Raw genomic sequence first — 23,756 nt, 5'->3', positions numbered from 1 at the left:
AAATAAATAAAATTGCTAATAAATATTAAAATGAGATGGCAAAAATGAAACTAGAAAGAATTCACTAGTCATTCTCCTGGAAAAAAACTGAAAATAGAAGTTCTCAGAAATATCATATCCAAAATCCAGAGGTACCAAGTCAAAGAAAAAAACAGCAAGGAACTAGAAATAAAAAGTTCAAATACCAAGGTATCACAGTCAGGACAACATAAGAAATGGTTGCTTCTACTATAATCAGAAAACAATTTATAATACTATATTCCAAAAGGGTTTTCCTGAATTATATCAATGTTGAGCAAACTGACTTCTCTTCAGGCAACTGTATTGATAGGAAGTCCAAGACATATATATTTCCATCTGTTTCCTTCAGAGGTCCAGTCTTCCATCATGAATTGTTTACGGTTTTAAACTATATATCTTGTAGCTGTGTCCAACTCACATATCTAAAATAGAAATCACTATTTTTTCTACTTAAGTCCATTCTTCTTCCACATTTCTGTGTTATCAGCAAGGGTACTATTATCCTTCTGATATGACTAATTTCTAGAATACTGTTTAAGAGAGGAATGGTATGATTGTAATCTCAGGGATACTGTACCATGACTCCAAGCTGTCTCTATCATTTTGTTTTAAGTGTATACTTTGTGATTCAAAGACACTTAAGAACACTGTCTTAGTTTAACTACAAAAGAATGCTGGCTTTATAGACTGTTATGCTGCCTCTAGATTAAAAATGCCTAAGAGTTTGGAAGAAAGAAGCCATAAAATAGCATATCAGTCCTGATCTATATCTGACCTTAGGCCCAGATGGCTCTTATGGGAAAGGGAGGCAGGTGACTTTGCACATCCATTCCTCACTTAAATCCTTTCTCACTTGTAGGTCATGGCATCACCTCCCTGAGGTCATGGTCCTTTTGGGGAGCAAAGGACAAACAACAACTGCAACATACTTCTACTTGGTTTATCTCGAATCACTCCACATTTCAATCTGTCTTTCATTTATCTGCTAATATAATTCTCTTACATTATGAATATATATTATAAAGTCTACATCTCAAATCATATGTCATACAGATAATTCTTCATTGAAAAATTTCAGTGAGACCCTATTAAACCTGTGATCAAATGGAAATTCCTCACATGAGCCAAAAGCTCATATGATTTTTGATAATCATATCTTTTTACAATTTGGTCATTTCCTAAATCAAGTAGGATCAAATTAGCTTATAAAAGTTTTTTGCAAATCTTAACATGCTATATATATGCTAGCTATCATTATTATTATTACCTTTCTAATCTTAAATATTACACAAACTGGCAAACTGCAATTGAGTGAAACTAGTCTACTTGCTGTTCTACACATTCAATCCTACTCCCTTGCACTGGCTGTTCCCCATGCATGAATGGACTCTCTCTTCACCTCTGCCTCTAAGAATTTGAGGATGGAACATTAAACACTAAATCCTGCCTTTCTTTAGAGAGAATTTGCAATCTTTTAGGTAACTCCATTTTCCATTGACATCTCTTGTTTGGCTTCAAATCCATCTAATTCTGGGTACTCCTCGATGGCTACTGTTCCCTTCCCTTTTCAGTTTCCTTTTGTCTGTCTTTCCCCATTAGACTGTAAGCAACCTGGGGACAGAAACTCACCTTTTTTAATTTCTGTTTTCTTATCTTGTATCCAGCCCTTGGCATAGTGTCTGGCACAGCTTTTGGCTGGTATCCTTCATTCTCGAAGAGGACCACAATGATATCACTATGTCAGAGTCAAGTTACAGAATATCCGACTGTGACTGATCGGACCAATACAAACTTGGAATGCTCTGCTACAGGTCAGACAGAAATAGTTCCAAAGAACATTTCAGGTTTCTCTAACTCTGCATATCTCATGTTTCTTCTGAGCTAATTCAATTCTGTGCATAGAGCACAGCATTTTCTCTGATGAAGGCACACTATGCTGGTGGTCCTGTGCCAATGTCTCCCATGTCATATACTCGGTTCTAAAGTTCTTAGGAGAGACCTTAAGAGTGTCCTTGTACTGCTTTTTCTGACCCTTGTGAGCATTTGCTACGTGTAAATTTTTCATAAAATAATCTTTTTGGCAAGAATATATTTGGCATTCAAACAAAGTGATCAGATCAACTGAATTGTTCTCTCTGCAATAGAGATGAAATGCTGACAGATCGAGAAAGAACGTCAGTGTCGTATCTTATCCTACAGGTGATGTTCAGAATCTTCGTAAGACAATACACATGGAAGCGATTCAGTTTCCTGGCATGGTGCTGGTATACTGTCCAGAATCCCCAATCATACTGTCTATGAGGTCAGCACAATGGCTCTGTAGATCTTCAATCTGGTAATCAGTCTAATACAATTTCTCTCCTCTCCCATACTTTCCATTGGAGACTTCCAAACACTGAAGTGAGTTGATCCAAAGGAAGGGAAAAAAGCCAACAGAACTAGATAGATTTACAAATGAATTCCACTAAACATTTAAAAATCAGTTAATTCCAATACTACATAAAATGGAAAAAATAGGAAAAGAAGAGAGTATATGTATTACCTAATTCTATGATACAAATGAAGTTTTAATTTCTAATCTGAGGAAATCAAAACAGAGAAAGAAAACTATGGACATATAATATCTCTAAGAAACACACTGAGGGAAAAATTATAAATAAAATATTAGAAAATCATGACAAACATGACAAAAACATAACAGGTTGATTTTATATCAAAAATACATTGTTAAATATCAGGAAAACTATAAACATAATTTGCCATGTTAATAGCAACAAAAACAAAAATCATAAAATTAATTCAAGAGGTACAATAAAAGGTTTTGACAAAAAAATTTTCTTGGTCCTATTAAAATGATTAGGAAAGCACAGGAAAAAAATATAGGACAAACTATAATGAAGATAAACTATAGGTCTTTCCAACAAGCTCAGGAATAAAGTGAGGATATCTGTTATCATCATTATTATTCATTATAGTCTTAGAAATGCAAGCTATAGTAATAAGATAAGAAAAAGAAATTAGAGGAATAAATACAGGCAGTGAAGAAATAAAATTATTGCTTTTTTCAGATGATTTGATGGTTTACTTTGAAAACCTTAGTCAACCAAAAAACTAATTTAGACCATTAAGAACTTGAGCAGAATTGCAAGATATAAAATAAACCTATGCATAATTAGTAATTTTATATATTATCAACAAAATCAAGTATTAAGAGACAGAAAGAAAAATTAATTTTAAGTTACTTCTGAATACATAAAACACTTGAAAGTCTACCTGTCAAAGCCACATAGGAATTATATGAACATAATTACAAAACACTCCTCACACAAATAAAGACAGATCTAAATAATGGAAGACATATTGTCAGGAATAGGCCAAGCCACTATAATTAACCTGACAATATTGCCTAAAATGATTTAATTATTCAGTACCACACTAATCAAACTATCAAAAATGACTTTAGAGAACTAGAAAAAATAATAAAACTTGTATGGAGTTCAGAAAATTAAAAAAAAAAAATCAAGGAAATTAAAATTTAAAAATGGGAAAAAAAATGACCTATCATTAGATCTCCAAATATACCACAAACCAATAAGCATCAAAACAATTTGATAAACCTCGTGTTTGGTAAATCCAAAGATCCTACCTATTAAGAGTAAAAACTCATCATATGATAAAAACCATTGGAAAAACTAGAACACAATCTGATAGAGACCACCACCTCACACTGTAAATCAAGGTAAACTACAAAAGGGTCTATGACTTAGTCTTAAGAGGTGACATTTTAAAAAATTGAGACACATGAAAGAAATCATCTGTCTAATCTAAGGATAAAGGAAGAGTTCATAGACAAATAAGATTGAAGATCATATAAAGTAAAATGGCTAATTTTAATTATATAAAATGTAAATTTCTACACAAACAAAAGAGCTAAAATGAGAAAAGGTAAATGGGAGAATTTTTTTTTTTACATTAGCCTTCTGTAATATTCTAAGATAAGAAAAAAATACATTCCCCCAAGTAATAGTCAAAGTATATAAAGTTATCAGAAGAAATTTAGGTTATCAATACTCATGTTTAAAAAGAAACATTGCACTAGAAATAAAAGAAATGCAAATTAAAACAATTCTGAGGTCCTACCTCATACCTATTATTATCAAAGTTGACAAAAAAAGTAAAATGACAAAGGCTAAAGAGCTGTGGAAAAACAGGTATATTAATGGAACTCTGAACTGCAAACTGAAAAGCAAACTATTTTATTAATTTGTCTGTACATTTTCACTCAATGATAATCACTATTAGAGCTAGGATGGGCATTTGTTTTCTACAATTATGAAGATTAAATTGGAGAAATGAAACAAATTAGAAAACTGAAACCCACTAGGACATCAAGGAATAATTAAGGTGGAGAGTAAGTTCCTCCAGAAGAATGCAAGCTCCTCAAGGGCACTGACTGACTTTTATAATCGGGGTGGTGGTCTAAGATTTGAAAAGAACCTTTAGTTCTTCTCCCTAGCCCTCCTCTGTTACCTTCCTCCTTCTAAAATATAAGTTCCTTGGAAGCAAAGGCTGGCTATGAAAGTGATGTGGGAAAGATTCCTTTCTAGATTCCCACTCTCTCCTAGTTAATAATGTAAATTGCCCTTTAACTCACAAATCCTGGTCCCTATGAATTCCAATAGAAAATCTGACCTGTTCCCAGCCCCACCCAGATCTGAGCCAACTTTGGGGCTACACCCCAAAGCCCTTTGAGCTAAGTCTCCTATTTTAAAAAGGCCACGCTGGAAATCCCTCTTTGCAGAGATTCCAAACATGGTAGCCATGTGAGGACCCTCTGTCCACTGGACCCTTTGTCCAGTGCCTTCCTTATCTCTATCTTCACCTAATAATAAACCTCTTTTATCAATCTAGCTTTCTGGGCCAATAAATGCTTTTACTGAGAACTCCCGCCGCTACTAGACTCCATTTACCTCCGTATCCTTGCACTGCTCATTTAGGTACCCCAAATCTAGACCTCAACAAAAGGAGGGGTGGAGATAGGTATTGTGTAACTTCCTTAATATCCAATTAATGAAGAGTCAGGGGAGGGACCTGTGCTTCAGGATAGGAAATAAAATGCTGTTTGAATTTTCAAAGGTGTATCTAGTCATCTAGAAAGCCATTATTGCAAGAATGTAAAATAAATCTTTTCCTGCATTCATCAGTAAGTCAGTAGAGTTCTTGGTAATATATTTTGTTTCTTATCAAGCTATACTCTCAAAGATAGGAAAGAGAAGGGAAAGGACCTATATGTACAAAATTAATAGTCATCAAAAATTGGAAACTAAAGGATACTCCTCAAGTGATAGTATGTGAATATGATGGAATACTTTTGTGCTATAAGAAATGATGAAGGGATGGCTTCAGAGAAGCCTGAAAAAATTCCTGTTAACTAATAGAGTGAAAAGAGCAGACTTAGGAGAACAATTTATACAACAAAGCAATACTTAAAGTCAGACAACTCTGAAAGACTTAGAGGCCCCTTCCTTTGGTTGGCTCTGAATAGAACTGACTGGTTGAAGTTTTCTCAGTTCCAGACTAAATCACATGATCTCTATTGCCAAGTCTTGAACCCTGGATTGTAGGGAGTCATGTATCTTTAAAAGTCAGACCCACAGGAAGTGATATGACCCACAGGAAGCAGACAACATTGGTCAAGGATGGTTATGTCCTTTTAATCTATCCAATGAAAAGGCTTGAGTCTTCTGCTTTTTAAATCCTGGACAAGCCGGAATCTGGAAACTCCCTATAGTTCAGGCTCTCAAGGAGCTCACATTCTAGTATTGGGAGAATACCAAGGAGCTTTAAACTATAAGTCATAGAGAAATGTGCAGTAGCAAAGCATATAGTAATCCATCTTCTTTTCAGGTCAGGGTAGGGAGTTATGGGAACCCCCTTGTGATCAATGAAGGTCCTTCATAAAAGAATTTACTTGTGGTGAGCTTTTTCTTCTCAAAACGCAGCCAGGTGATAAAAGTTCAGATCTTTTATTATTTCCAATATAGCCCGGTTAGCTTAGAGGCCTATCTCTCTGCTTGGTTCCAAGAGCTCTCTCCAAATGTCACCAAATCCAAAGGTCTGGTCCTTCAGCTTCTGCCTCTACTTTCTTCAGCCTCCAGCCAGCTCCAGTCTTCATGTCATTCCAGTGAAATCTCGACTTGTAGCGTCTTCCTCTCTAGAGCCCTCTCCGACTGGCCCATTGGCCTATTTATGCTCCTTCCAGAGAGAGGGATTATGGGTAGTTCTACTTAGTACCTTGTTTCAGGTTCTGCCCAAAACATCTTCTTGTAAGATTAGATCAACTCTAATTACTTAGCAGTTAGTAAGGATTCCAACATCTCCCCCTTTCTTTTGTTTTAAAACATAGGGGGTTTCTGAGGGGGTACACATAAATCCATCAATATGGGCCAGAACTTTGTAACAGATATACATGGTATACATAAATCCATCAATATGGGAGGCATTATACATAATTTACATGAGCACATAGCAATATAACACAGGCTAGTAGTAATGTAACAAATAACATGAATCAACATGAAAATTTAACTACTGCAAAAGTCTCATCAACAATCTTTCATCTCAAGAAATCCAATGATTCTTGCAATTGCTTAAAATACATAAGCACATAGTAATATAACACAGGCAAGTAGTAATGTAACAACATCCATAAGTCCTAGAAATAGTCCATAAGGAATCCATTGTCCATTAGTTCATGCACCAGGAATCTAATAATTCCTGTAAGCTCTGAAGTACTGCAAAAAGTCTCATCAACAATTTTTCATCTCAGGGAATCCAGTGATTCTTGCTGGTTTTTCAGGAACTGAAAGCTGAAGATTTTAAAGTTCTTTTGACAGTCTCATTGTTAGCCATCTGATTCCTTTTCCACCTGTGGAAATATAAGCAGATCCTCTTCCCCAAGCAGTTAACCTATCTAATTCTCTTCTATTTACCACTTTTGGGATTTCTCCTCATCATCTGGTAATTACATTGGAGCTGTTTGCATTGGATATTGTCTTGTTGTCTTAAAAGGCCTGTATTCTTCCCAACTGTAATCCTGATTGCTTTTCTGTTGGTTGATGACATCAGAGTTCTGAATTTCTAAAGTCTCTCTGGGTGTGACCTCAGCTGCTATCATGCCCCACCTGTCCTTTGATTGATACTTTAGAGCTGGGCCCTGCCTCTCATTCCTCTGGGTCAATATACATTTAGAGGCCCAGTGAAAGCCTCCGTTACATTTTGGACATGGGGTTTTGGGTTTTCTCTCACCCTGTCTTCTCATTGTATCTCTGTATCTACATTGGGCTCTCAAATGTCCAATTTTTCTGCACTGAAAACATCGACGAGTTTCTCTAGAATTCCTCTGCCAAGAAGGACCTTGTCTTTCCATGTTCATCATAGTCTGGACATAATAAGCATTTGTGCCTACTGTGGCACAGCATCTAATGATTTCTTCTAAAGGAGCATTTTTGTCTAGCCCCCATATAATTCTCTTGCAAATCTCACTGGCATTTTCCTTAGCCAAATGTCTAGTCATTATTTCTGTTGCTGCATTGTCTCCAATGGTTCTTATTACAGCTGTTTGTAAACGTCCCACAAAATCTGCAAAAGGTTCATTGGGACCTTGCTCTATTTTTGTGAAAACATTATTTCCATCTTTCTGTCCAGGGAGAGAATTCCAAGCTTTTATTGCAGCCTTAGAAATTTGCTCATACACTATTATGGGATAATAAATCTGTTCTGAACTCTCTGCATACTGACCTTCACCAGCTAGTTGGTCAAAAGCAACTTGTACAATAGCTCCTGTTTGCCTATTGCATTGGGCTTGAATCCTACATAATTCATGAAACTCTGAAAGCCACAATAAATTTTGTCCCGGTTCTAGACAAGTTTTCGTTATGAAATCCTAACCCTGAATGACTGGAAATCCATAAGACAAATTATCCAGTAACATCTTCACATAAGATGATGTAGCCCCATAAAGAGTGCAACCCTTTTTCAAATCTTTAATTTTTTCTAAATTAAAAGGAGTGTATCTTCTCCCTTTCTGACCTGAGGAGTTGAGCTCTTCAATCACAGGATATGCATTTATAAAATCAGATGTATCTTCTCCTTCATTTTTTGCCTTAATTAATGCTTTTTCTAATCTTGTTAAATTCTGCTTTATAGGAGAAGCTGACTGTGTTTCTGTCTCTCTCCCTCCCCCTTGTTCCACCCATGAAGGGTTAATTGCGGGGGGAGGGTCATGAGATGTGGAATCTCCTAATTCCTCCTGCTGTGAAGTATCATACTCAGAATTGTAATTAACTCCATTCTCATCTGATTCGTCCTCCTTTTCACCTAAGTTGGCAATTCTTCCTCCTGTACTTTCCTTTTCATCATTCTATCACTTAAATAACTTCTTATAGCCAATTGTATTACATTATATGTATTAATTATTGAGTTAGGCCCATTTTTATCATAGAATTGACAAAGATCCTCTCCAACCAATTTCCATTCATTTAGATCTAATTCCTTATCAAGAGAGAAACAAGGACATATGTCCTTTACAGTTTGTAAAAGTTCAGTGATTTGCTGTAAACTTATAATTAAACCTTGGCTTTTCATAATTTTGACAATGCTCTCTAAACATTTTCCTTGAACAGAAACAGGCTGTTTTCTAAATATCTGTCCCATCTTAGCTGAAATTCTACTCTAACTCTTTTAACAAAATTTCTTTGTTGCACTCACTCTAATTTCTGGGTTGAAGAGTCTTTTCCACTGGATCAGGATCAGAGGCTTTTCCACTTGAATCAGGATCGGAGCTTTTCCACTGAAATCCACTGAGGGGTCTGTTTGTCCCACATTCAGGGCGCCAAATGTTGGTGATCTTTTTCTTCTCAAAAAGCAGCCAGGTGATAAAAGTTCAGATCTTTTATTATTTCCAATATAGCCCGGTTAGCTTAGAGGCCTATCTCTCTGCTTGGTTCCAAGAGCTCTCTCCAAATGTCACCAAATCCAAAGGTCTGGTCCTTCAGCTTCTGCCTCTACTTTCTTCAGCCTCCAGCCAGCTCCAGTCTTCATGTCATTCCAGTGAAATCTCGACTTGTAGGGTCTTCCTCTCTAGAGCCCTCTCCGACTGGCCCATTGGCCTATTTATGCTCCTTCCAGAGAGAGGGATTATGGGTAGTTCTACTTAGTACCTTGTTTCAGGTTCTGCCCAAAACATCTTCTTGTAAGATTAGATCAACTCTAATTACTTAGCAGTTAGTAAGGATTCCAACATTTACTAACCTGAAAAGTTAGACTGGGAAAAAGAAGTTTATTGGCACTGAGAAGTTGACCTTTGCTACGAAGACTGAATTGTCCGTGGCAAGGTCCTGACAGATACAAAGTTCCTACTAGAGAAATGCCAACAGGAAGGTAAAAAGGGATGTAGTCCTGTTAGGAAATAGGTGAGAGAAATAAAGAGGGTTAATGTTGAAAAGAGAATGTCTTTTCACAGTGGGCAGAGGGTCTTTGCAGGCAGCTATGCAGAGAGAGAGAGAGAGAGAGAGAGGAGAGAAGAGAGGAGAGAGAGAGAAAGAAGAGAGAGAGAAGAGAGACACAGAGAGAGAAAAGAAAGAGACAGAGAGAAAAGAAAGAGAAACAGAGAGAGAAGAGAGAGAGAGACAGACAGACACAGAGAGAGAGGGGAGAGAGAGAGACACACACACACATAGAGAGAGAAAAGAAAAAGAAACAGAGAGAAGAGAGAGAGAGAAGAGAGAGAGAGAGAGAGAGAGAGAGAGAGAGAGAGAGAGAGAGAGGAGAGAAAGAAAGAGAGATTGCTGCTTTGGGCCTCTGGAAAGAAGTGCCCCAAGTTTCCGCTTTTTATAATTGAAACTTTGGCTAGAAGCTGGAGGCAGTTTGATTTGAAATCAGACTGAGATCTTCAGGAATTGAATACAAGTTTTCCCCTTGAATGAGTAGTCTTAGACTAATCTTCAATTCAATAAAGTGTATAATCATTAGGGAGTGTTACCAATTGCAGGAGAGGGATGTTGGGCTCCTCCAGGATAAGGGAATGAAACTACTTATCTTAATTCCCTAGGGCAGGTCTTTGTTAGGGGAGAGCGCCTCTGAGAGTTCAAGGAGTTTCGCAGGCCCCTCCCCTCCTCCCCCCCCCCCCCCCAGTCATATCCACTGAGCCATTTAATGATAAGAACTTAAATGGTAAGAAGTTTATTTTCTGATTCTCTAGTAGCAGTGGCTTGAGTATCTACAAGTTTTATTTCCATAACAGTTGTTCCCATGGACTATGGTGTGGAGAATGGACTAAAATTATAACACCCCAGTTTTTTCCCCCTAAGGCTTCTTAGACTTAATCTGCAAGAAAAGGGAAGAGTAGGGATAATCAAGAGAGTGAACAATAAATTCCTTCCCTGTGGGGACCTTGATGGATAAATATGATAAAATCATAACTTGAGAGTTGGAGCTGTGTGGGACAGGTACTAGACCCTCTTTTCCAAATTAACTAATCAGAGATATCTTCAGGCACAAAGAGAATTTATTTAGTCCCTTCAGGGAGTGACCCAGACACACACCTGTGAGGCATTCCAGCTCCCTAGCCCTCCTCTGTTACCCTGTTTACTAGAGAAGCACAACACTTCCTCATTAGAAATGTTCTCTGGACTTACATGAACTGATGCTAAGTGAAATGAGCAGAACCAGGAGATCATTATATACCTCAACAACGATACTGTTTGAGGATGTATTCTGACAGAAGTGGATTTCTTCGACAAAGAGACCTAACTCAGTTTCAATTGATCAAGGATGGACAGAAGCAGCTACACCCAAAGAAAGAACACTGAGAAATGAATATAAACGCTTGCATTTTTGTTTTTCTTCCCAGGTTATTTATACCTTCTGAATCCAATTCTCCCTGTGCAACAAGAGAACTGTTCGGTTCTGCACACATATATTGTATCTGGGATATACTGTAACCTATTTAATATATATAGGACTGTTTGCCATCTGGGGGAGGGGGTGGAGGGAGGGAGGGGAAAAATCGGAACAGAAGTGAGTGCAAGGGATAATGTTGTAAAAAATTACCCTGGCATGGGTTCTGTCAATAAAAAGTTATTTAAATTAAAAAAAAAAAAAAAAGAGAAAGAGAAAAAAAAAGAAATGTTCTCTGGGCACCAACTCCTTACAGATTTAACTGACTGCAAATTTTCCATTTCTAACCCTCATGGAAATGGTCTGCATTGGTACTTCCTTCCCCTACTGAATGGAAATCTCCAACTTCTTTCCTTGTTTCAATTCTGTCCTTTGCCAAATAACTCATTCTCCTGTAGTCACTTTCCTTGCTGAGAGACTACAGGGATTATTTTCTTTTCTTTGTTTCTTTTTTTTTTTTTGGCTAAGATAATTAGGGTTAAGTGACTTGCCCAGGATCACACAGCCAGAAAGTATTACATGTCTGAGGCCAGATTTGAACTCAGGTCCTTTTGACTTCAGGGTTGGTGCTCTATCCATTGTTCCACCTAGCTGCCCCTTTTCATTCTTTGTTTAACAATTAAATGGATTAGGATACATTACCCATTCCCTTCTATCTTTCAATTTTCCTTTTCCCCTATATATACCTTCCCATTCTGGAATTTAGTTCCATACAATACATTTATTTATCTGTAAGGAAGATTGAAGGGTTTAGTCTATCTAGATCTGCTCCTCTATCTTAACTGATTTTTCTAAATACCGATTTCATCATTAGTCCCTAATGTATCTTTAAAAAACAAATTTCTTTTTCTTTCTTCTTTCTCTTATTTTTTTGCCTGAGGCAAGTGGGGTTAAGTGACTTGTCCAGGGTCACACAGCTAGGACATGTTAAGCATCTGAGGCCAGATTTAAACTCAGGTCTTGATTTCAGGGCTGGTGCTCTATCCATGCGCCACCTAACTGCCCCCAAAAAGAAATTTCTTAATGATTACTAATTATTTCTTAAAAAAAAAAAAACACCCAAATGCCTCTAGTTTTCTATCCTTTTAATAGTCTCTAAAGTTGGGGTTATCTATTACTTATTTTTTCCTAAGTAACTGTGTTTACCTTGCTTGTATTTCTTCATCACTATCCTCTCTGCCTTGCATCCACCATCTGCTTTCTTTATTCTCAGTACATGCTTTATCATTACACTCTTCTGATTAAAAGCTGCCCTCCGGAGCTGATTATTTTTCTCCTGAGTCTCATAGAGGCAAAACACTCCTAAGAAATAAGAACCAAATTTCTGCAAATTATATTTTTCTTCTCCATCCTCTATCTCCTCAAAGTGTTCTTTAATCGTATTTTCTACCACCAAACGAATTGAGATTTCCACCTTTTTCTCTTAGTAATGCGCTTTCTCACCTCATCTGTTCCTCCATATATGTAGCCCTTTTTAGTCCTAAGAAACTACAGGAGTTATTCCCTCTCCATCCCCCCCCCCTTTTTTTTTACTACTAATTTGATTAAAGTACATCACACAATTCTTCTATCTTCTTTTTTTTTAATCTCCTTTTTATGAACTAATATATTCTGCCTTTTAGACCCATAAAGAAATGATTCACTTCTAGATGATGGGGTATCATGAGTCTTAGTCCATGAATTTTCAGGTCTGTTATTCTATTCATTTGTTCCATATATGTTCCCCTTTTGTTCCTTTCTCTTGTGTACTTTTAGGAAGAAATCTCTTTGTGGTTCCTATCATTATTTTTTAAATCACAGTTGTCTTTCTGGCTTCTCTTCCCTTTCCCCCACTCCCCTGAACCACCTTTTTTTGGGTTGCTGTATGGTTTGCCATTTTTTATTTCTATTATCTAACCCTAAATGCTCATCTTTGAAGTTTTATTTTTATTTTAAAAAAATTCTTCAAATAATTAATCTTTATTGATCAATCATATGTTTGATTGATGTTTCAGCTCAACTTTATGTTACTTAGGGTCATATCTTAAATTCCTTTCCCAAACACATTGTTCCATTCCCTTATGTGGTTTCTGTTAGGTACAGAATATCAATGTGATTTGAATTTCCTTTTCTTTATATCTGAAAGTCTTTTTCCTGGTCACTTACAGAACTTGCTCTGTCACTCAAATTATTAGTGTTAACCAATATGTGTTTTGGAATTTGCAGTTCAGGTTTTTAATATTTTTTTCTTCTGGAAGAGAAGTTTAGATTTTTAAAAATTGATACTTTATTTTCTATGTCCAGAAGTTCAAGGTAGTTTTTATTTCATACTCTAAAAAGTAAGAGATTCTATTTTTTTCTTGTTTGTTTTTGTTTTAACTTTTCTTTTGGGAGATGTCTCTTTGTCTCTATGCATTCTATGTTCTATGTCCATGTTTTTTCTTATATGCAGATTATTTTTATTTTTTTTTAGTGTTAATACTTTTTGCTTCTCTTCTTTGAGAATATCCTTCACTTTTGTGTATTTGTATTTCCAATTAGTTTTTTTTTTCTTTTGTTTCTTTAGAGAGACTGCCAATGTCAAGTTTTCTATTTTGACAACTTTTTGTGGTGGGGAGGTCATAAATTCCACTCTCTCAAGTCTTGTTTCTCTCTGAACCAAGAGATCCTGCAAGATACTGTGCTCTTTTGGAAATGTATAGGACCTCTACTTCATTAGGTTTTGATTCATTTTCATCTTTTTTGCAATTATCTAAAGATGTTTGGACTAATTAAACATGCTCTGGATGGCATCTTCTCTTCTCTTATTAATGTCTTCCTTGTTGATTTATCTACTTGTACTCAAGGTTTTTAATGTACTTTCTTTTCTTCCTAAGATCCTTAGAAATTTCATTTCTATCCTTTCATCTATCCTTTCAATCCCCTATTGCTCACTTTCTGACTCCTCTCCTTTGATGATGGATTCTTGTAAAGGGCAGGAAAGAAGAAGCAAAGAACTGAGTTTCTCTGCTTACTGTCACATAATAGCATCATGAGGGCAAAGCTGGTGTGTGCTGGCAAAGTAGGAAAAGAACTGCTAAATGGAGCCCATAGCATAAGCCAGTGGGTACTTGTGCAGTTCTGCCAAAGTCAAGGGGTTAGGTTCTGTAAAGCATGACAAGGATTAGCCTTTTCTAATGTTAATAAATCAGGTTCTTATTTCAAAAAAGTTCTTAATATCTAAGTTTGTGAAGATAGTTGCAATTATTTCACCTTGTGTGTATTATTGTTTTACAACATTTTGAGAAGTTACACGAATTGATGAAAAGTTTACTTAGGCTTCCATATTTTTAGTTATTTGATCTTTTATTTCCTCAAAAAAACCCCAGATTTTAGAGTAAAAAGGCACATTATAGGTCATCTAGCCTAACACTTCATTTTACAGTGAAGGAAACTATGTCCTATTAAAGATAAATCACTTACCCAAAGTCACAGAGATAATTAAATGACAGAGATAGGACACAGAACTCAGATCCTCTGATTTTGTTGGTATGGAGGGCTTACCAGGCAGGAGTCACAAGTACAAATAACTAATATTAAATACAAAGTCAATTAAAAATGTTTTTAAAAGTATAATTAAATAAAATAAAGAACCTTTTTTTAGCACTGAGCTTTGTAGTCTCTAAAATTAAGAAACTCTAACGTGTCTTTTAAAATAATTTTTTTGCAACTCAGTTAAAAAACAAGATCTGTAAACTATAGCAATTAGTATATGAAAATTATAAAAATCTTTACTTGAAAAAGGAAAAACATTCAGAGATCACCTTGTGAAAGATTATGTCACTGAACAGATCACATTAATGCCATAAAGAATTTTCTCTATTTTTACTTAATTGCACTGCTGGCTTGACAAGCACAGCAGGCCATAACTTATCATCTGAACATACTAGCTGGCACACACCACAGCACATCTGGATTTTGTTAGACAACTTTTAGCTCTGTTTTCTTGTAATCCGCCTCCCCCGCCCCCCAACCCGTCTCTGAAAAAGCCTCCCTAATGACTGCTTTGCCATGAATAAGTCAGAGAGACAAACTATCATAGAATGTGTGTGTGTGTATGTGTGTGTGTGTGTGTGTGTGTGTGTGTGTAAATTGGTACCACATTAGATAAGGACCCCCCACTTTTTAAATCCCTTCCCCATCTCCATCCCATGATGAAAATGGCCCCACGTGAATGCCAACAACAACCTGTAAAGAAATGGTCTCTAGATTGAGGCACATCTTTGCAATTCAAGTCTAGGAGTTTTAAATTAAAAAAACACTGATGCCATATCCTTTTCTCAAAAAATGATTTTTTTTATTATCTATTATCTAAGCTTTAAATACATGCTCTTTGAAAAATTAAAGAATCAAAAATGTCTCTGACAAAACTTTCCTTCTTTGCTCTTATATAAACCGAGATGTACTATAAGTAGGTAGGATTGTTGAAGCCATGAATGCAAGAGGAAAAAAATCTCCACATAGGGTCATGAATTACAGTTTAAACTTGGTTCTACAATCTAGAGGAAATCATCACTGTTTTCCTCAAAAATGCTTCATTTTTATTCTTAAATGGACAATATTTTTATAGGATTTAGGTGACATTCACATATACTAGGCATATATTAATCTAGATTACAACTCAGTAATTGACAATTACTATGGAATAATTAAAGTTAGAATTTTGTAGGTAAATTGATAGGCAGTTTCCTGTCTAACATACAAAAGTTCCTCTAGAATTCCTACTTTCAAATTCGTCTACTATTCTCCAGTACTATCACTTTCCAGTAACTCAGGCTCATTTCATGAGTCATCCTTGGCTCTTTATCCTTTCCCTCCCTACATCCAATCTGTTTTCAATTCCTGTTGGTTCTACTTTCGTCACATAGGTAGGATATGGCTTTCTACTCCTCTCATGTTATCATCACTGATGCAGGATCTCTTAGTCTCTCCCTATTCTAATCCATCCTCCAATTACATATCAAACTGATCTTCTTGAACCACAGATGTGACCATTTCACTCCTACCATTCCCAATCAATAAATTACTCTGATTTCTTACCACCTCTAGGACTACATATTAAATATCATGTTTAGCACTTAAAACTCTTTACAAACTGCCTCAATACTACCTTTCCAATTTTATCACAATTTATCAACCCTCATGTACTCAGCTATATTGACAATGTCCTCCTGGCAGTTCCTTATATAAGATACTTCATCTCCCAACTTTAGGCATTTTCACTACCTGTTCCTCATGCTTATAATGTTGTACTTCTTTCATCTCTACCTACTGTTTTGCAGATCTCAACTAAAATCCCATATTCTATAAAAAGATTTCTTAAACTTTTTTGGCTTGTGACCTTTTTTTGGCCTGAGAAATTTTTACATAACCCTGGATATATATGTATATAAAAGAGATATGCAAATCAAACAATTACTGACAATGTCACAATTTTGAAACCCTTGCATTCAGCTTATAAATCTCCACATGGGGTCATGAACCACAGTTCTGCAAGAAACCTTTCTTGATCTTCCTTAATGCCAGGACTTTCCCTATGAGATCTTCTACAACCTGTTGTGTGTGTATCTTGTATATAAGTATCTGTTGTTTCCACCATGAATCTGTCTCTGAGAGCAGGGATTGTTTTTGGCATTTTTTGGTGCAATGCCTAGTACATAGTAGGTATTTAATAAATACTTGTTGACTTGTGGCTTGACATTACAATACATATGAGTGTGGCATAAGGGTAGTTCATCTGTTAGGCTTTGTTTTTACTTCATAAGAGCAACCTTTTTTCCTAGTTAATATTTTTTGGTTGTTGTTTTATGATGTCTTTTGTTCTTTATACCACAATCATTTACAATACTTGATTCCCTCACCCACGAGAATCCTTGTTTTAAGCAAGGAAAAATAGTGAAGTAAAAAGATAAAAATTAGAATCATATGTAGTAATATTCTTATTATGCACCATTTTTCATGACTCTTTGAACTGTCTCCTATAAGCTAATAGAAATACATGGCAAAGTAAATAGGCTTGATATTTCACAACTATCCTAAAATCAGATAATTCTACTTCTTGTTAAAGATAATTTTATGATATTGAAATTTTCCTTGTACTTAAGTGAATTCTATGTGTTGTATATGCCATCTTGTGGAAAAGGGACACCTTTGGGGGAGGGATATAAAATTAATAAGTAAACTTTTGAGCACATTTAATATTGGTCTGCAAAATGAAAAAATAAATTTATAGTACAAATATTCCATGAAAAACACAACTGTTTGATCACTAGTATCTCCCACAATGGAAGAGAAGAAATCTGGGGAAAAGTCTCATGGTTCTAATTTCTTCAAGTAGAATCACATAGACAAGTAGGAAAAAAAAACAAGTAATATAATTAGAAAAGAGTAGGGGATAATGACAGAAAAAAGGACAGGCTGCATCATGTGATGGTAAGAGAATAGCCTAAGCAGTGAACAAAACCAAAGGAGATCTCAGATCTGCCTCTAGCCTTTACAAAAGGTAACTTTTGGCTCTCTGATGTTTACAGGTGAAAGGCTTTAGATAAACCCTAGACACAAAATTTTGAAAAGGATGGTGTTAAAGTTGGGTTCAATATTGCCTATACCATTACCATTCCAGGATCTACTTAATCACCAAGAATTATAAATCCTTTTATAATAAAGTCCTCTTTGTGCCTGATATTGTTGGAGGTGATTCTTAATCTTTTTTGTGTGTTCTTGGGACTTCTGTGTGTTCTTGGAGCCTTTGGATTCCTTTTCCGAATAATGTTTTAAAATTGATAAAATAAAATACAAATGCTTACAAAGGAAATCAATATACTGAAACATTTTTGAAAAAAATTAATGGACTCCAAGTTAAGATTCCCTGTTCTACAGTATACAGAGAGGGTTATGAGGTACCTGGAGATTCTTCAATGTTTCTCTAGAAAACTATACATATCATATCCACAGAAAAGAGATTTGTAATAAAGATGAGCTCATTTGTTTACAAAGGCCAATTTGATAATTAGAAATGAAATATTTAACAAAACACAGGATACTTTAAACCACGGGCAGGGAGAGAAGGAAGGATGGAGAGAGTGGGGAAGGAAGACAGACATATCCTGAAATGAAATATACCCATATTTCTAGAGGCCCTTTCTTAACTTGGTTCCCACTGTTTCTTTAATCATACCTGCTGTTTCAGCTGCTGTACCAGACGATCCTTTTCACGTTTCAATGCAGCTACCTCATCTTGGGTCTTCTTCTTGGAGGATGAAAGCTCCAGAAGAGCTATGTTTGCATCTTTTTCACTGATGGCAGCAAGGAGAGCTTCCTGTCTACAAAACAAAGTACAGAGCCTATTAATATTCTGAACAGCATAAGATTCCCCCTCCTCCCCACCCTCCAATCAAATGATCATTTGGAATGGGTGCAAACCGTCATTTGAATGTGCTGCAACTTAAGCAAACGTTATTTTGCATTATATGCTATGTAAAAATTTAGTCTTGATAAGTTATATTCTATAATTCTGCATGCCTCAGTAGTCACAGAACTATGGAGTTTATTTCTAAGTGACCAAAGTAGTCTTCCTAGTGAACAAGTAAAAAGATCAAGTTGCTTCACTATTTAAAATTTCAGTGTTTTTTTTTTTTTTTTAATCATCTATGTAAAGATCAAATTCCTTAGGCTGGTATTCAAGATACTCCACAATGCAGGTTCAGCTATAACTCATGATACTCTATGTTTACATAGTTTATCATTGTAAAAAGAATTATTCATAATTTGGGGAAAATTTCTTTGTGAATGATGCTCCTTAGTTTTTAATCTTTGTGAATGATGTTCCTTAAATATAGAATGTCCTTTCCTTCCCACTCTCATGAGTATTCTATTTGTCCATTGTTCCTATATCTATAAAATTCAAGCCAGAAGAGATTTCAATGATTACCTAGTCCAATCAATACCAGATAAAATTTAGGGATTTAGTTAATGAACACATTTAATATTTATTAGTGTAATAAAAAACATTTAACATGACTAAAAAGTAGTCATTAAGATTCTGCTCAAATAGCTCCAATGAGGCTCCTAATGCAGCCAACTCTACTTCTGGAAAACTTTGTCACAAATTTTCCCGACATCAAGCTTAAATAAGTTTCATGTACCTTTTAGAGCTAATTAGTTGGGGCAACTTCTTTATCTGTCTCAGAACATTTCAATTTTTTAATGGCCACATATTCTAATTTGTATTATTTTTTGTGTATATTTCTCCATTTTCCCCACATATACTCCACAAATTATAAGCATCTTTATTTTATTTTACTTTTTCTTCTCATAGCAGCACTTAGGATATTGCATAAATCAGGATTTAAATGAAATTGCCCTTTCAAAGAAAGTTGTTATTTCTGGATAAAAATGTAAACTAGCTTTCCTGATGTCATTAACTAGTTAAAAAAAAAAAAAACTACAGTATACCACATAGTTAATGTTATAAAAATAATGCTTACGCATACAAAGTAAGCAATAGGAAAAAAAAATTCAACTGTTTTCCAAAAAAGCTATTGCTTTTAAGTCTCACATGATAGCTCATAATATTGATAACCATGCAATTAATACCTTGGACAAATAATGTTTTAGTGGTGTTTTGGACTATGAATGTGAAGCCTGATTATGAGAAATTAAATGTTATTGCAAAAAATGACATTTTCTACAACAATTTAATGTCTGGAATACCTTTAATGGAAAAACTCATTTGCACTGAACAACACAGAAACAGATAAAGATAATACAATAACGATATTAAGGCTTGAATATAAAAAAAATACAGTGAAGAAAATGATAAAGGTAAAGAAATTGATGGAAAGTCAACAAGAAGGTCTCTTATCTTCAATATCAAAGATGTTATCATCTTTGAGCAATAATCTGAAATAAACAGCTATTAATTCTTTGGAATGCAAAGTAGAACTGAACTGAGAAATAAACAATTATAAAGCAGGAAATGCAGAACCTAAATTAATAGATTTAAATATAATTGGGTTTGAAAGTTTTAATTATTATTATTATTTTTTTTTTGGCAAGATGAACTGTTACATATTTATCTCTACCCACACATCTCACTCCAGTGAAAGCATTCTGCAGTTGCTTGAGTGAAGATGCAGTGTTGCAACTGAGGTCTAGGTAATCTTCAACACTCATATGGAAAAAGTAAAAAACAAACTACAAATGCAAATTAGAAAAATAGCTATTTCTTCTTGAGGTATTAACAATAATCTTTCCTTAACTTATGTATACATATTTATACTTAGTGACTTTATCTGGCAAAATTAATTTTTTTACAAAAATTTAAACATCAAATAAAATGAGGCTTGCCATATATAAAGTAGAAAAGAAACGACTTTTTATGAATTGGACATGATTGTCTTTGAAAACTGAGTCTCTGTCACAAGGAAACTTTTTATTTTAAGAAATTCAAAATATAACAACTTTCAAAACTATCTGACTAATTTGTTTCTGACCTTCCATATGTTATCTTCTGTGCATTTTAAAAAAAATTTAAAACCCCATTTCCCCCCCACTTCTTTACTGAAGGAGGAGCCCCATCATTAGTCCCCCTTTCCTTCCCATCTTGATCCACAATTAAAACAAAATAAAATCCTTGTAATAAATAGTCTGACCAAAAAAAAAAAAAAAAGCCCACATCAGAGATGTCAAAAATGTATGTCCCATTATGCACCTTGAATCTAATTTTCCTTTACCATAAGAAGATGATTTATCTTAAGATCATGGATGATCACTGTATTGATCAAAGTTATTAAGAATTTTTGGATTTACAATACTATTCAATAAATTGTGCTCTTGAATCTGCTCTCTTTAATTTATATTAATTCTTATAAGCCTTCCCTGGTTTTTATGAAAGTACTTTTCATCATTCCTGGGGATAATAACATTCAATTCCATTCATATTTCATAATTTAACAATTCTTGAGTTGATAAGCACTTCCTAACTCTTCAGTTCTTTGCCAACTGAAAAAGAATTGCTATAAAAATGTTTTTGATATAAAAAAAATTTGTGTACATGGATCCTTTCTCTATTTATTTGTGGTAAAGAGGCCTAGTGGTATTGTTGTTGTTAATATTATCATTATTATTAAAAAGGATGCAGGTTAGTGAATTTTGGTGTATAGTGCAAAATTGTTTCCCCAAATGGCTGAATCTATTCGCAGCTCTACTAGAAGTGAATCAGTGTGTACTTATTGTCCTATACTCCTCAAATAATTTTGTTTTCGCTTTTTGTCACCTTTGCCAATCTGATGTGTGGTAGATGGAACCCTAAGTTGTTTTGACTTTTACAGTTAATAATTTGGAACTTTTTTTCCATAAGGTCTTTGACACTTGGAATTCTTTCTCTGAGACCCTTATGATCATATCTTTTAATTGATTATCTACTGGAAACAACTCTTGTTTAAATGTATGTTAATCAGTTCCTTACAAATATTAGAAAAGAGTAACTTGTTGCAAAATTTTCACCCAGTTAATTTTATCTTTCTAATTTTAACTGTATGTGTTTTGTGAAAAACATTTTAAATTTAATATAATTAAAATTATTCATTTTATTTTTGAGATTATCTTTATACTTTGGTCATGAACTTTTCTCTTATTTATAGAGGTGAAAGCATTGCTTTCTTTGCTCTTCTAAATTCAGTATTATGTTACTTTTTTTATACCTAGGCCACTTATGTATTTAGCTTTTATTTTGGTGAATATGGAATAAGATGTTTTAAATCTAATTTTGATCCGACTGTTTTTCAGTTTTTCCTTTGTCAAATAATAAGTCATCACTGCAGTAGCTGGGATCTTTGGATTTATTTCACACTGTAATTATGTTTGTTTCTGTGTGCTGTGTATCTAATGTGTTCCAATGATCAACATCTCTTTTTCTTTTTCCCAGTATTAAATTACTTTGATAATTATTGTACTGCAGCATTCACTTCTGGTATTGCTAGACACTCCTAGTCCTCTATTTTTTTTTCATAGTTTCTCTTGAGAATCTTGACCTTTTAACTGATCTTCATACTATGAAATGGATTCCTTGTGGCTTGTGAAGGCTTTACATAGTTCAGATAGAAAAAGAAAACAAGACTCAATAAAGGAAAAAAAAGAAGAAGATACTAGCAAAATAGTCAGAATGAAATGAATAAATTGAAAAATATTCTTTAGTAGTAAATTTTTTTTTAAGTCATCATTAAGAAGGTGAATTTGACTGTGAAAACTAGAAATTTAGTCTGACCTGAGAATGTGTTGAATATTTAAAAAGCAGTGTTCAAGATGAAATTTATTTCTGTTTTTGTGATACGGCTGTAAAGTAGAAATTTTCTAAACCATGAATCAGATGACTACTGTTAGAATATATTGACAACAAATATTCTACGATTTTTCAGGGCACTAAGGGATCAATTTCCAAAATTACTGAAAAAAGGAGGGTACTTCAAATGTTTAGGAAAAAAAAAATCAATGACATTATTACTACCTATATCCTGAAATATGATAAAGAAAATTAATTAACAAATAGGCTACTATCCCATCTCTCCAAAATTTTTATGAGAATAATCTCATATTTTGAGAATGTTTTTGATTCAAGTATGAAATAGGGACAAATAAAAATTTTAAAATTATATTCTACAGTAAACCATATCATATAGGAAGATAACTGACTGGAAAAGTATAGAATTATCCTAATTTCTGATTAATTATTTAAAAAATCATTTGATTTGGTAGACTAAAATATTGAAGGTTTTCTACAAACCACTTGTTTCTTAAAGATTATGTAAAATAAGATAGGGAACAGAATAGATAATCAAAAGCCAGAAACAACTGAAAATAATAACTCAGTATATTTTTTTTAAATATCTACTGATATATATATATACATATATATATATATGTATAAAATCATTCAATCTTTGCACTGTTTCAGTACAGATACATTCCCACATGAAAATATATCTTAAAATTATGCTGAAAAACATCAACTTGGAATAGTTTAACTTCTTTTCTTAGTAGCTAATTACACTTGGCATAGTTTGAGACGACAGGTTAGCATTTCAGAATAATATATATGAGCACTTAGCAGCAGAATTAAACCATTGGAAAAACCACTCAGATTCTACAATCATTTACTTAAGAAAGTCTACATTTTAATTCTATATACAAAGAAGTTCCTTTTGAGAGTACCAAAGATTAAAATGATCAAAAAAAACCCACCCACACTGCTAAAGACAATGTTTTAGGAAAGAACAAATCTTGTTAAGAGGATATTGGTTAGCAGTGAGAAGGCAAAGTTAAGATAAAAGAGTCAGAGCAAGCAAGCCTGGCTCTCTACAAAACCTCCTCCACAAAGATCTAGAAAATACACCAGAGTGAATTCTGATCAGAAAGCTGTGACATACTCCATAGTGAGTCACTTTTCCAGGCCAGGGTATATGTTAGGAAGAAAACAAAGAGGTCTGCAAAAACTGGGGATTCCAATACCACAGTGCAGTCCAGCTGCCAGTAATTGAAAGGAGCCTAAGATAGAGCATCAGGGCTAGAACCACGGGAGGTAGACAATGGTCCAAACTAGGAGCAGGCATAAGAATGGATGTCAGATCCATTCTGACAATCTAAATGAAATGGATGAACAATTACAAAAAGAGATCAGATAAACAGAATAGGAAATAAAATATTTAAATATCTCTATCTCTTAAGAAAAGAAATCTAATAAGCCATAATTGAACTTTTAA

General features: G+C 34.5%; 1 protein-coding gene across 3 annotated transcripts in view; it reads right to left on the bottom strand.

Annotated features, from left to right (window-relative positions):
- ERC1 (ELKS/RAB6-interacting/CAST family member 1) overlaps positions 1–23,756 on the bottom strand; it is a 345,893-nt gene that overhangs the window by 59,653 nt on the left and 262,484 nt on the right. For all 3 annotated transcript variants that reach the window (XM_051962823.1, XM_051962825.1, XM_051962824.1), the window contains one exon: positions 18,176–18,320. In XM_051962823.1, coding sequence (XP_051818783.1) covers positions 18,176–18,320 — 145 coding nt within the window. The remainder of the gene's footprint in view (positions 1–18,175; positions 18,321–23,756) is intronic.

The sequence above is a fragment of the Antechinus flavipes genome, chromosome 5, assembly GCF_016432865.1.
Source record: "Antechinus flavipes isolate AdamAnt ecotype Samford, QLD, Australia chromosome 5, AdamAnt_v2, whole genome shotgun sequence".
In the NCBI taxonomy this organism is placed as follows: domain Eukaryota; kingdom Metazoa; phylum Chordata; class Mammalia; order Dasyuromorphia; family Dasyuridae; genus Antechinus; species Antechinus flavipes.
The sequence above is the reverse complement of the archived record's forward strand: the minus strand, read 5'-3'. Positions and strand labels throughout refer to the sequence as shown.